The sequence below is a fragment of the Manis javanica genome, chromosome 1, assembly GCF_040802235.1.
Source record: "Manis javanica isolate MJ-LG chromosome 1, MJ_LKY, whole genome shotgun sequence".
In the NCBI taxonomy this organism is placed as follows: Eukaryota; Metazoa; Chordata; class Mammalia; order Pholidota; family Manidae; genus Manis; species Manis javanica.
Genome location: NC_133156.1, coordinates 121,343,949 through 121,358,757, shown reverse-complemented (window position 1 = coordinate 121,358,757; position 14,809 = coordinate 121,343,949). Strand labels below are relative to the sequence as shown.

Sequence of the window (14,809 nt, the reverse complement as noted above, 5' to 3'; positions counted from 1 at the left end):
TCTCTCTTTGGCTGCTTTTTGTACCTTTTCCTTATCTTAGATCTTCCATTTTAGTTATACGTCTTGGAGTTGTCCTCCTTGGGTCCCTTCTGTTGGGAGATGTGTCGGCTTCCATGGTCTGAGAGACTATTTCCTTTCCCCGTTTGGGGAAGTTTTCAGCAATTATTTCTTCAAAGACACTTTCTATCCCTTTCTCTCTCTCTCTTCTTCTTCTGGTACCCCTATAATGCAAATATTGTTCCATTTGGATTGGTCACACAGTACTCTTAATATTCTATCATTCCTAGAGATCCTTTTCTCTCTCTCTGCCTCCGCTTCTCTCTATTCCTGTTCTCTGATTTCTATTCCCTTAACAGTCTCTTGGACCTTGTCCAATCTGCTTTGAAGCCCTTCTATCGATTGTTTCATTTCTGTTATCTCCCTTCAGACTTCATCCCTTAGCTCTTGCATATTTCTCTGCAGGTCTATCAGCATGGTTATTACTTTTGTTTTTAATCCTTTCTTGGGATGATTGTTTATATCTGTCTTACCAGGCCCTGTCTCTGGGGTTGTCTGAGTGATTTTTGACTGGACCAGATTCTTCTGCCTTTGCATGGTGATAGAAGTGGTTGCAGACATGTGCCATGTGTGTCAGCTGGGAGAACAGTCCCTTTCTGATTTTGGTCTCCCTTGCCCTTCTCCTCTACGTGTGCCAGTTACCCACACACCGGGAGCAGACTCTGGGAGCTACCATGGGTGCGGCCACCCTCAGGCTAGCCTAGAGCATTGCGGGGGATCACAGCCATGCTGGATATGTTCTTCTGTGAGAACGGTACCACTTTGTGCCTTCTGGACCTTGCTCTGGCTTTTACTGCCTGTGCCGGTCACCTGCACACCGGGAGCAGACTCTGGGACAGTCTCCTGAGCTGCCATGGGTTGGGCCGCCCTCGGGCTACCCTAGAGCACTGCAGAGAGTTGCAGCCGCACCGGGTGTGTTCTCCTATGAGAAAGGTGCCCCTTCATGCCTTCCAGACCTTGCTCTGCCTTTCACTGCCTGTGCCGGTTACCTGGAAACTGGGAGCAAACTCTGGGAAAATCTCCTGAGCTGCTGTAGGTGGGGTCGCCATCTGGCTAGCCTAGAGCACTGCGGGGATTTGCTGCTGCACCGGGTGTGTTCTCCTGTGAGAACAGCACTCCTTCGTGCCTTCTGGACCTTGCTCCAGCTTCTGCTGCCTGTCATGGTTAGCTGCGTGCTGGGAGGAGACTGTGTGGTTGCTCTGGGCAGGGCCGCTTTCCCGCTGCTCGACAGCTGTGGCAGGTTAGCCGGTTTGCTTGTAGCGCCAGCTGTGGGAACGAATGGCAGGCTGCTTATTGCCATGAGTGCTTTGGTGCTGCTTTAACCCCCAGGGGGCTGGGGGGCCCTAAGTTCCTTAAGATTCCCAGCCTGCTGGGCTGAGTGTGCTGAGATGATTTTATTCAGCTGTTGAGCCCTTGTCCCTTTAAGACTTTTAAATAGTGCCTGCTTTTCTTTTGTCTCAGGGAAGCTGGCTGTGGGGACCCGTTCGCAGTCCCCATCTTGGACCCTACCCCTCCGTTTCTTTAATATCCAGCACACAATGCAATGGGTGGCTGTGCTCCCAGTGCAAACCACTAGGTCTGGTTATTTAGCAGTCCTGTGCTTCCACCCTCTCGCCACTCCCAACTCATTTCCTCTTCCGGTGAGCTGGGGTGGTGGGAGTGCTTGGGTCCTGCTGGGTCACAGCTTTGTATCTTACCCCCTTCGTTAGATGCTGAGTTCTTGCAGATGTAGATGTAGCCTGGCTGTTGTACTGTATCCTCTGGTCTCTCTTTTAGAAATAGTTGTATTTGTTGTATTTTCAAAAATATATATGGTTTTGTGAGGAGATTTCCGCCACCCTACTCATGCCGCCATCTTGAGCTGGAAATCTCTATATCTTCTTTGGTGAACTATATATTCATATCTTTTGCCCTTCTTTTGCTGACTCCTATTTTGGAATATCTTCACAATACCCTTATTATTTTACTCTTCTTGCCTGATGAGAAAAAGGCAGAATAGTCTTCTTAAGCCTCTTCCCTTTCTGAGGCTTTATAATAGCTTGTAGCTAGTGGTATGCACCTGTGGTCTGAGGGCATTTCCAATGGTTTGCCTGGCACTATTCCTTGTAGGGAAACCTCTTCCCTATGTGATGGATGCTCTGTTTTCTGGGAATCTCTTCTCTTAGGTTTCTGACTAGCTAGTACATGTTTATTTTGCCAACCACTGTTATCGTGTCTTGACCATCCTTTTTAGCTGCCAGCTGCCTAATGTTGTGATAACTTTTCCATAAGGTCAGCCATGCTGTTTTGAGAACCTGCTGCCCTAGGAATTCATGGTTTGTTGTATTTTTTCACATTTTTGGGGATTTGTTTTTTCTTTTCCTAATCACTCTGGTCCTTTGTTAATAAAAATTTCTGGATAGTTTCTACCTTTCAATTTCCAATTGGATATTTCTCCCTATTGTTACATTTTTCTAGGTTAACTTTTTTTTTGATATTTTGAGTAGGGAAGTCTAATGCATCCTCAAGCACCTGTTTTTACTTGGAAGTCTTATGTTTTCCAATTTTGAAGTTGTTAACAACATAAGAACTTCAGATTTATATTATTTTTTGTACCATCTTCAGGACCTCCCCTATATTGACAAGATATAGTTTTATATTCTTGGGTGACCCATCACAAGTCCTTACTTTTTTAGTCATAGGGTTATATTTTTATCCTGAACTTTCAAGTACTTTATAATTGCCACCATCTTTCTACTAACTATATTTTTGGTTACTTCACTACACAAAGGCTTAAATCCAGTGAGTTCAGTTGCCCCTTCTCTTCCTCCCCCCATGACTTGGTCCTTTTCTTCATCCATACCTATACTCTATAGGTACCATATATTGTGTACTCCTGCTCCTCTCCAGTTTCTTCAAAATCCCCCATCAGGGTTCACCTCAAGTATCTTCCTGGCTTAAATCTCACTTAGAATACACAGCAGTCTTTTATTGCTGTTTCCTGCTATTCATACTAAATCTCTTTAATGCATTCCTGAATGGTCACATCCTTTGTGATGTGGCTGCTGCTGGTTTTTTCCCTTTTCTTTTTATGCTTTAGCAAAATGGCTGGGGGATTTTTTATTTTTTATTTTTTTTAATTTTGGTATCATTAATCTACAATTACATGAAGAACATTATGTTTACTAGGCTCCCCCCTTCAACTATCCAGAAGGTACAAACTATCCAGAAATTTTTATTAACAAAGGACCAGAGTGATTAGGAAAAGAAAAAACAAATCCCCAAAAATGTGAAAAAATACAACAAACCAAGTCCCCCCCACAAACCCCATTACAGTCTGGCTGAGGGATTTTTACACAGTACTTTTTTTTCTACTTAGAATGCTCTTCCTTACGCTCAGCTTCCTGCTCCCCACTCCCAAACATAACCCCTTCTGATGCTGTCACCACCTAAATGTCACTTTTCCAGAGAGGCTCTCTAAAGAAAAATCTTCCCACTATTTGTTCTCTCAGCAGTTTTACTCATTGTTAAATTCAGAGCTATGTTGCTTTGCTTCTAGAATTAGGATTCAAGTTATTTCTAATGTCAATATCATTATAAAGGAAGCTGCTGGGAATAATCAGAAAAGGAATTTGTTTTTGCTAGTCATCTCCATTGTTGGCTATTCTTGATCATATTTCTCTCATCTCCAGAAGACTTGAAAACATATTGGTTAGCTATTTTGCTCCCTTGCCTTTTGGACTTAGTATCCTATTTTAGTATAGAATTTGACTACAAAATCATATAGTCATGAAGCTATTAATCTTTACTTGGTTGAGTAATAGAGTAATTTTATCACATTTCTAGACAATAATATATATTTTAATGGAAGGGAAGGTTGTAGATTGGTTTTAGTAAAATTACATATAGTCCTGGATAAAAATTTGCTGTGGCTTTAGTTTTGTTTGACAGATGTACTATTTTCTAAAGTGACTACTAACTTGCTAATCTTTAGTATGTTTAAGCTGGTAAGTGATATATTCTTAATTAATTTTGCATACTTACTAAATTTAAAGCTAAAATGTTGAAGTAGCTGAAGATTTATTTTGGCATGGATAAATCAGAATTTTCTGTTATTCTCATTTAGAAACTTTTGATGGTTCTGCCTACTGTTTCTTGGTCTCTTGCTATGTTCCCAGCATCAGGTAATACATATTGTATGCCTGGAAGGGACAAAAATTTCATCAAATACTATTGGGAGATGGCATACAAGTCTGAAAGTACGTTTTCTTTAATTATTATTGCCTTTCACTTTCAGTAATGTACTAATCATATTTGACACAGTGCTTGAGTGTTTTGAGTGGGAGCAGAGAATCAGAAAAGATACAAGAACACTTCTCAAGTATTTTGGTTAGTAATAATGAAAATATCTGCTTATACAAACCTTGTAATGAATTTGAAATATTAAAATGTATTCGATTCAAATGTATCCATTACAATTGGCTACCAAGATTTTATACCCCTCAAATAATCTTGAAGAAACCTTGGAAATAAAGAAGTAATAATAGTAGCACTATTTGTTTCATGTACTGTGCTAGGTGCCTTTTCGTGTATATTTTTAAACTTCACCCCAATCCTTTAAGTGTTCTTTCTCCTCGTTTTTCAGTGGAGGAAACCAAGACTCAGCAAAGTCATACAGCTCATACATGAACTTTGTGTCTTAGGAGCACCACTACATAATGCTGCCATCTAGTCCTATCTATGAATTTTCCAAAATATGGGGAAACTGAGTCTAGAGAAGCTGGAGGTCTTGCTCTTCAACACTCAGCTAGTTAGCAGCGAGCTAGGACTTGGATCCCTGGCCTCCTGACTCATGTTCCTCTGTGCTTTTCACTACATCAGGATACCTTGGCTCCTGAGCCCCAAGTGACAGCCCTAAACAGCTGTGTTTATCTGTCTTGCATGTCTCAGCTTGTTTTGCTAGCTGAGCAAAAACTACTTAAAAGGATCCTCAATCTTCACCTTCCCATTCCCCTCCACTTACACACATATACTCCCACTTACCCCATGAATAACTTCACAGAAAGAATTGTGCAATGTCACTAAGCCTTCCTCTGGTGTCAGAGTTACTCCCTGAGAGAACATTCACTTCCTCATGACTCCAGTTTACTGTCAGATTGGCTTTCCCTTTTTTCTCTTTGATCAGAATCTTAGTTGTTTAGTCAGGAATTTGAGCAGCAGATGTTATATCCCTTGAACAAGCCCTTTAATTCTCCTTAGTACTGTATCTAATGACTCTTAATCCTGTTCTTTTAACTCTGTGGCTAGCAGAATTAAGAGCAAAGTGGGACAGTAATGGTGAGCTTGATGCTGAACATTTCATTTGAATGTTGGCAAAGAGAGCACATGAAAAGCAGTGTGACGGAGGAAAAATGTTAAGTTTTCCTAATCAGCTAAAAAGGCAGGTGAATATTAGTGTGGGATCACTGAGATTTTGTATTTCCTTCCAAATCTAAATAGAGCAGCTTGGTAGAGCAAATACCCAGATAAACGGAGCCACTGACTGTTTCCACTACCTGTCTTCTTAAATTTCACTGTGTTTTAGATTCTCATTTCCCTTTGGAAATTAAAATAATTTACCAGAAAAGACAAAATGATCACATGTAGTACTTGATCTTTCATGGTTGGTGGTGAAAATTGACTTTCTCAGAATGGAGTACTATTAACAAAGACATACCCTGTGAACTATGGTTTAGCAGTTTGAACTATCTTATCAAAGATCTGATCTGTTTGGAGTAATGAAGAATTGACTGGCAAAAAAATACAGACAGCGCTAAAGAATATAGGAAGAGCAGATTAAAGGAGTATCCATACCCCTTAGGCAGAGAGAGAGCATTCAAGGAGGAAGCCCACAGGACTGAAATCCAGACCTTATTTGAGAGGGTGAGGCTGTGGTTCACTGAATGATAAAGGAGTTGCCAGAAACCTGTCTCACCAGAGTCACTTTGTTACAAAACTACCTGAGCAGGTTGCTTGGGGAAGCTGCTGGGTGCTACTGACTACCAGGTACTTAAGCAGTTTAGTGGTAGAGAAGCAGCACAAAATGCAGGAGCTGGAGAAGTGGTGTGTGGTGTGTGGTGTGGTGCTGGGGCCTACCAAGAGGAGCACCCAGGGAGACCCCAGGGAGGAAAACCCCTTTCTCCTGCAGTGTCTCTTTAGCACCCTCTACCAACAAAAGCAAAGAAAAGTAATTAAAGGGCCCAAATCCATTTTTTCAGGACAGGCAGTGAAGGGTGAATTTGGAGCTGAAAGGCAATAAATAGAAAACTGACACATATGCTCAGACATGTAATTTTATATTTATTATTGATGCCTCCTTATAGTCTTAGATTGAAATCTGTGACTCTAGTGAGAATTTTGCCAAGGATTTTATTCTTTCCCTGTATTTTGGGAAGGATGCCATATGGTCAGAGAGGCTTTTATTTTTCTACATTCCTTTCTCATTGAGCATCTGGTTTGGGAGCTTCAGTTTCTCATCTACCTAGGCACTTTGGTCTTGGGCATTGTGGTGAAATTCCTTACACTGTCACACATTCTAGTCTCAGAGCCTTGTTTGAGTTATCTTTGCCATTAGACTCAGTCCTTTGAATCAGTACATTAAGAATGGCTTTTTTGAAGAACACGCATTTCAAAAACTATCTGCTAGAATTTCAGCATTTTTGGAGAAATGGTGAGTATAAATTTTTAGCAGAAGCTTCTAGTTAGTGATGACTGTGCAGAAAAGCAGTTTCATTGGTAAGCATCTGATTTGGATTTGGTAACCAGCCAGGAAGAATAATCTTATTGAGGCCTACCCAGGCACACATAAATTTTAAATTTTTGTGGATATTCTATTTCTAGAAGATAAAATTATCTTGAGTTAATAGTTTTATCTGAAGAACATTTATTTCTCAACCTTGAAATTATAATCTTAGGAAGTAGTACTAAAAAGCCTAAAATTTTGTTAAAATTGTCTTACTGCTGAAGTTTATTTCATTTTATGATTGGCCTGTTAGGATAAATCAAGGAATCGTTTTTTTTCTTTTTGCCAACAGAGTTACATTCAGAAAGGAAGCTATGATGATAGCTTTAGAAAAATGTTCATTCTTATTTTTGATAGAGAAATTTTATGTTTGGGACTTATATTAAGTTGCTTCTCCACCAGAATTCCTTAAGGGTTTGTGTATTAATATCTACTTAAGGTGTTTAATTATTTGTTTTCCTGTATCTCTCGAATGTCTGAAATATTGCACCAGCCAGAACCTTCCCTTTCATCAACAAAGTTTTAGCAATTGCATTTGCACTGCTGGAGCACATCAGGGATTATGTACCACCCATGATGGGGGCCTCATTGCTAGCCAGTGATTGATAACTGCTCCAAAATCTCATTTTGAAGTCAACTTCATAGGACAACTTTTGATGTCAACCCTCTTGGGGTTAGTTCCATGAAAACACACTTTGAAATTTCAGGATTTGCATGCAGGAGGTTGAGGAGTGGTTCTTGGATCAACCCCTGTGAAAGAAGGTGCACAGGAAATAGCCTTAGGAAAATGGAGAAATTGAGTTGCCATACAGTTGCATCAGCAGCCTCAACAGAATCCCAGTGAGAGATCTGAAACTGGAATGACTCTTTTGAGATATCCCAAATTGAAGCAGAAGCCTGAACCATTTTACCGCACACTGGCCAGTCACTGAAATATGGACCTTCTTTGAATGGTAACATAATCTTGGGTGAGGGAGTTCAGATGTTAGTCATCAGCAAGTCAAACACTGGAAGCTGGGAGAATGAGTATTTTGGTCCTGAAGGGGTAGATCTGGGTGGCACACCACAGCATTCACTACAGCTACAATGGTGAGATCAATTTTAGTGGATTAGTGAGATTGGAAAGGTACTATGGTGCTAGAGATGTAAATGAGAAGGTGAAAACTTAAAACACTTTAGCTATGAGGGGTAGGGAGAAAGAATAATCAGGAGAAGTTCCTAAGGAGACTGGAGGGATCAGATCCACAATATAGGTAGTTGCCTTGCCAATGGTTTTCAGCCCCGGGCAAGTTCACTATGGATTCAGTGTGACCAAATAAGATGACAGCAAAATGTTCTTGGGGTGAAAGGGTTATACCCAACTTTATTCTCACAGTGGCAGGTCAGTCACTAAAATCCTGTTCACTCAGAGTGAGTCTGCATGCAGCAAGCCAGTCTCTGCCTCTTGGCCCCTCTGTCTGCACAGCCGTCCTCTGGGCCCTGTCCTCGGTGCTGCCACCACTCCATCCTCTGCTCTGCTCTCCTGCAGCTTTGTAGCTCTACCACTGTGTGTTGCCCAGAGCACTGGGTGGAGCTCTTTTTATAGAGTCAACAGCCATGTATTGCCCACAGGTGTGCAGTGAGCTAGTCAGCCAGGGCCAGGTAAGAATACTGGCCACAGGAACTCTCATTTTATTCACATTGAGTGTTCATTTGAAGTTGTTGTTCCTGATTTTGAAGAATTATCAATTTGTGCAGTTATCTAACTTTTTTCCTGACGGTGCTTAACGAGTGAAAGTATAAACATTATGCTCAGTGTCTTACAGACTATTTTCTCTTTCTTTTATGTAGCCATCAGATCAAATCATTACAATATAGTAACACAGGAGATATGATTCTTGTTGTATCTGGAAGCTCTCAGGCCAAAGTGATTGACAGAGATGGTTTTGAAGTAATGGAATGTATAAAGGGAGACCAGTATATTGTGGACATGGCAAATACCAAGGTAAGCATTAAACAGAATGTGTTAGTGTATTTAATTAATTCAGCACACAATAACAACTTGCTTGAGTTGCCATAATTCACTCCAAAAGTTACTGTCTTGTTTTAAAGTGTATTATTTCTCACAATTTTGTGGATTGACCAGGAGTTATTATGCTTCAAATAGTGTCAGCTGGGTCATTAGGATGGTTTAAGGTCCAAAATGGCCTCACTTTAGATGGTTTACAGTTGGTGCTCTACCCTATGGCATCTTTGTCTCTCTCCCTCTTACCCCCTCTTCTCTCTCATTCTCTCTCTCTACTTCGCCTTTTCCTATCCCATGTTGTTGGGAGCCGGGGCTATGTCCCTTCCCCCACGTCTGAACACAGCATGGGAAAGCACAAGCTTGAGAGCAACCGGTGCAGTCCTTGGAAGTTATCTGCTCACAAAAACATATCTTGTCCTTGAAGATGGGCCAAGACTCCTCACTCTGAAAATAGGGAGACCTTGAGGAGCCCTGCTGTAGCTCAGTCGGTAGAACATGGGACTCTTAATCCCAGGGTCGTGGGTTCGAGCCCCACGTTGGGGGCCAGTTGTCCCGGCCCGTGGGACGAACGTGGAGTGTGCCGGAGACGCCTGCAGAAATGAGACAAGCAAGGGACACAAAGAACGACCAACAAGACAGGATGTCTGATCAAGCTGGCACAGTTTATTGTTTACAGGCTCAATTTATACAAGTAGCAAGTAAGGGGTGGATCAGGAGATAATTGGACCTTAGGTGGCGCTGGCGGGGAGGTGTAGAAGGGTGATTGGGTCTTGGTTGGCGCCGGCGGGGACGATGGACCCAGAAGAGAAGCGGGGAGTTCGCTGTTTTGGGGGCGGGGGAGGTGTTTTCACACATCCTCAAGGTCTCCCTATTTTCAGAGTGAGGAGTCTTGGCTCATCTTCAAGGACAAGATATGTTTTTGGGAGCAGATAACTTCCAAGGACTGCACCGGTTGCTCTCAAGCTTGTACTTTCCCATGCTGCGTTCAGACGTGGAGGAAGGGAGATAGCCCTGGCTCCCAACACCATGTGTCTGGTTGGGGCTTTCTTAACAGTGTGGTGGATTGTATAGGTAGTTGCCTTGCCAATGGGTTTCAGCCCTGGGCAAGTTCACTGTGGATTCAGTATGACCAAAGAAAATGACAGCAAAATGTTCTTGGCGTGAAAGGGTTATACCCAACTTTATTCTCACAGTGGCAGGTCAGTCACTAAAATCCTGTTCACTCAGAGTGAGTCTGCATGCAGCAAGCCAGTCTCTGCCTCTTGGCCCCTCTGTCTGCACAGCCATCCTCTGGGCCCTGACCTCAGTGCTGCCACCACTCCATCCTCTGCTCTGCTCTCCTGCAGCTTTGTAGCCCTACCACCGTGTGGCTACACGTGTGACTTCTTGCTTGATGACTAGGTTCCATGAATAATGAACTTGGAAATTTCAGATTTCATAAGGTCTGGCTTCACAGAATCATAGGACTAGCCAAAATCTTGAGATAGGGAAGATAGACTCTACTGTTAGATGGGTGAGTGGCAAGATCACATTGTAAAAGATTATGTGGGATGGGAGATAGGGCTTCAGCTATCTTTGGAAACAGCCTACCACAAACCTACTATGTACTATGCATTAGAACAAGAGGGAATGAAGGTCTTGTCAGTGCATATGGTTGATTCAGAATTTGAGCCTTCATACTAATACTGATTTTTACTTTTTTTCCCTGCTTATTTAGTAACTTCCTTCTTCTAATACACTTCTAGTACAGTGTAATCCTCATGGTTTTGACTAAATTGAAATCTTGTATGTCGTGTGTCTAAGAAAATACAATCAATCCTCAATTTTAGTGGTTTCTGTAATTGCAAACTCACCTACTTGCTATAATTTTTTGTAACCCCATAATCAATACTTGTAGCACTTTCATGGTCATTTGCAGACATGCACTTACACAGAGTAATGCAGAAAAGAATTTGAAAAAAGCAATGCCGTGCCTTTTTGTTTCAGCTCACAAACTGTACCAAGTGTCTTTTTCATGGTGTTATGTTTTTCTTATTTTGGGGCTTTTAGTTAGTGATTTTTTTGCTGTTTAAAATGACCTTCAACTGTAGTGCTGAAGTTCTGAGTACTGTCTAGTGTTTGTAAGTGCAAGAAGTCTATGATGTATCTTATAGAGAAAATGTGTGTGTTAGATAAGGTTTATTCAGGCATGCATTATAGTGCTGTTGGATGTGAGCTCAATGTTAATACATCAAATATATATAGTACATAAGATGTCACAAACATACATAAAGTTATGTGTTGACTGGTTGACACAAATGTGACCAGTGACATGTAGGAACCAAACTCTGTATTTGGTGTCTGCAAAACTTTATAAACCATAGCTACTCCAAAATAAGGGGAATATAATTTACTTTAGGAGCTCTAGTTGAACTATTGGAACAACTTACTCTAGTTTGTTTCACACTGTCCTCTCCTGAACCCTAGTGAAGTGCCTCTCAGCCCTAATAAGGATCGCAATCTCGAGCCTTTAGTTTATTGAGTGACTAAAGCGATAGATGATTAAAACAGAATTCAATATAATTCAAACATAAAATAATGTACAATTATATTGTAATGGTGGCTTGAACAGGTTTTTTTCACCCCAATATATACTGTTGAGTTTCTCATTCCCCTGTCCTTAAAATCATTGCCTCAGGTATTCCACCTGAGATATTGTTGTTAGGGTGATTGTGGTAAGGAAAGAAAGCAGTTGGGGCTCCAGATCCCTCTTCCTATCTTAAACTCAAATAGTTCTACTTTTATCTGTTTTGTTTGAAGCTTTTTGAAATCTAAAACTTGGTTTAACACCTGGTTTGTGTAAGTGAAAGTTTTAAAAACTCCTATTTAATTTATTATTTTTTTAGTTTGTACTTACCATAGACAATTTTTGTTAAAAAGTTTGAGGAAGAGAAGTTTCTGTCAGTTCTAGCCTCCTCTTTTTATTATTTCAGCACCTGAGGGCTTCTTGCATTATAAAAAGACTAAGACTTTGTGGATTTAGGTTTTAGCCAAGAAAATTTCAAGGTTGGTTCTGTGAGACTTGCTATTTCAGCAATCTCAGACCTAGACATATAGTACATATTGTAAGATGATTAGAAATAGCACAAAGATGGATAAACAAATCTATATAGAAATATAGGAAATTTAAATATTAAGTTATCAGAGTAGAGATCTTTTACCACCTTGGTTGAATTTATTCCTAAGTATTTCTTAATTTTTGATGCTATTGTAAATGAGATGATCTCTTTATTTCATTGTTAATACATAGAAATGCTGTTTTTGTATGTTAATTTTGTATTCTACAACTTTACTGAATTCAGTGATTAGATCTAGCAGTTTTTTGGTTAAGTCTTTAGGATTTTCTATATTTAACATCATGTCATCTGCAAATAGAGACAATTATATTCTTCCTTTCCAATTCCGATACCTTGCATTTCTTTTTCTTGTCCGAGTCCTCTAGCTATGTCTTCCAGTATAGTGTTGAACTGGAGCAGTGAGAGTGGGCAACCTCGTCATGTTCCTGACCTTAGAGAAAAAGCTTTTAACTTTTTATACCCAGCAGCATTATAATGCATGCCTGAATAAACCTTATCTAAATTTGAGTGTGTTAGCTATGGGCTTCTCATAAATGGTCTTATTATGTTGAGATATGTTCCTTCAATGCTTGGATTATAAACCACGTATTTATGACTCATAGAAAAAGAGATCAAATTATCATTACTAGAGGTGGGGGGAAATTGGAGGAAGGTGGTCAAAGGGCACAAACTTCTAGTTAGAAGATAAAAAAGTACTAGGGATGTAATCTACAACATGAGAACTATAGCTAACACTGCTGTATAATATATAGCAAAGTTGTTAAAGTAAATCCTAAGAATTCTCATCAAAGGAGAAAAATTTTTTTCTTCTTTCATTTCTTGATATTGTATCTATATGAGATGAAGGATGTTAGTTGAACCTATTGTAAGTCAAATCATCATTCTCTATGTCTTAATCTTATACAATGATATATGTCAGTTATTTCTCAATAAAACTGGAAAAAATTTACCTATATGCAAAAAGCTACTATATGTTATAAGTATATACTTTAACTTCCCTCATCCTACCTAACATCTCTATTTTGATTTCAAAATCATGGTTAATATTTGCTCTCTCTCCATTTCTCAGAAGCAAGTATAATTAATTGATTATTTACTTTCCTGGGAAATGTTTCTGATATCTTAATTGTAGTTTTTGGCTTGAGTGATGGTTTTGGAAATACAATAATTATTACTTGAAAATAGTGGATTTCATGAGATACTTTTTTCCTTAGTTTTTTAACATCTTTTCAGATTTCAAGACTAATAACTTGTGGCTTTACTGGAAAATACAATAAATAGGACATTAAAGTAAATTATATCTATCTGATCTATTGTAAAATGTAATGTACTTCAAATGTAAACAAGCCCTTCTATTTATATTATTAAATTGTGATATTTTTAATTTTATATCTCTAATCATTATATTTTGTGTGTGTAATATACATGTATATATTTTTAAGTATACTTAAAGTGGTACAGAAATGCTTTTTTCTGTTATATACTACAACAGTACATTACAGGAGGAGTAATTACATTTGTACCTTTAAAAAATAAGAGTTTATTGGCTCTTTAACAATAATTCCAGTTAACTACAGAAAACTTAGAAAATAAGGAAAAGAAGAAAAAATTATTCATAATTATACTACCCAAATATAATCACTATTAATACTTCAATTTCTGTATGTCTTTTTTTGCTTATGTATCTGAAAAAATATTTTTTCTGCTCACACCACACTTTTTTTTTCCGCTTCCCACCGTATTTGCTAGCTTTTTCTTTTTAAAATTAAACTATTATTGATATACAATCTCATGCTCAGGTTTTACATAAGCCACATTGTGGTTACTCCATTCCCCCCTATTATCAAGTCCCCACCAGATACCCCATTACAGTCACCGTCCATCAGCATAGTAAGATGCTATAGAGCCACTGTCTTCTCTGTGTCCTTCTTCCTTCTCTGTGCCCCCCCCCTATATTATGTGCACTAATTATAATACCTCTTAATCCCTTATCTCTCCCTTCCCACCCACCCTCCCCAACCTCTTTCCCTTTGGTAACTGCTAGTCCATTCTTGGGTTCTGTGAGTCTGCTGCTGTTTTGTTCCTTCAGTTTTTGCTTTGTTGTTATACTCCACACATGAGTGAAATCATTTGGTACTTGTCTTTCTCTGCCTGGCTTATTTCACTGAGCATAATACCATCTAGCAACATCCATGTTTTTGCAAATGGTAGGATTTTTTTTCTTCTTATGGCTGAATAATATTCCATTGTGTATATGTACCACATCTTTATCCATTCATCTACTGATGGACACTTCGATTGCTTCCATTTCTTGGTTTGTAAACAGTACAGCAATAAACATAGGGGTTCATGTGTCTTTTTGAATCTGTGATCCTGTTTTCTTAGGGTAAATTCCTAGGAGTGGAATTCCTGGGTCAAATGGTATTTCTAATTTTAGTTTTTGAGGAACCTCCATATTTCTTTCCACAGTGGTTGAACTAATTTACATTCGTACCTGCAGTGTAGGAGAGTTCCCCATTCTCCACATCCTTGCCAGCATTTGTTGTTGCTTGTCTTTTGGATGGTGGCGATCCTTACTAGTGTGAGGTGATATCTATTGTGGTTCTAATTTGCATTTCTCTCATGATTAGCGATGTGGAGCATCTTATCATGTGTCTGTTGGCCATCTGAATTTCTTCTTTGGATAAGTGTCTGTTAACATCCTCTGCCCATTTTTTAATTGGGTTATTTGCTTTTTGGGTGTTGAGGCATGTGAGCTTTTTATATATTTTGGATGTCAACCCTTATTGGATATGTCATTTATGAAAATATTCTCCCTACTGTAGGATGCCTTTTTGTTCTACTGATGGTATCCTTTCCTCTACGGAAGCT

General features: G+C 39.5%; 1 protein-coding gene across 2 annotated transcripts in view; it reads left to right on the top strand.

Annotated features, from left to right (window-relative positions):
• WDR70 (WD repeat domain 70) overlaps window positions 1-14,809 on the top strand; it is a 377,617-nt gene that overhangs the window by 110,915 nt on the left and 251,893 nt on the right. For both annotated transcript variants that reach the window (XM_073236962.1, XM_037002306.2), the window contains exon 8: window positions 8,648-8,801. In XM_073236962.1, coding sequence (XP_073093063.1) covers window positions 8,648-8,801 — 154 coding nt within the window. The remainder of the gene's footprint in view (window positions 1-8,647; window positions 8,802-14,809) is intronic.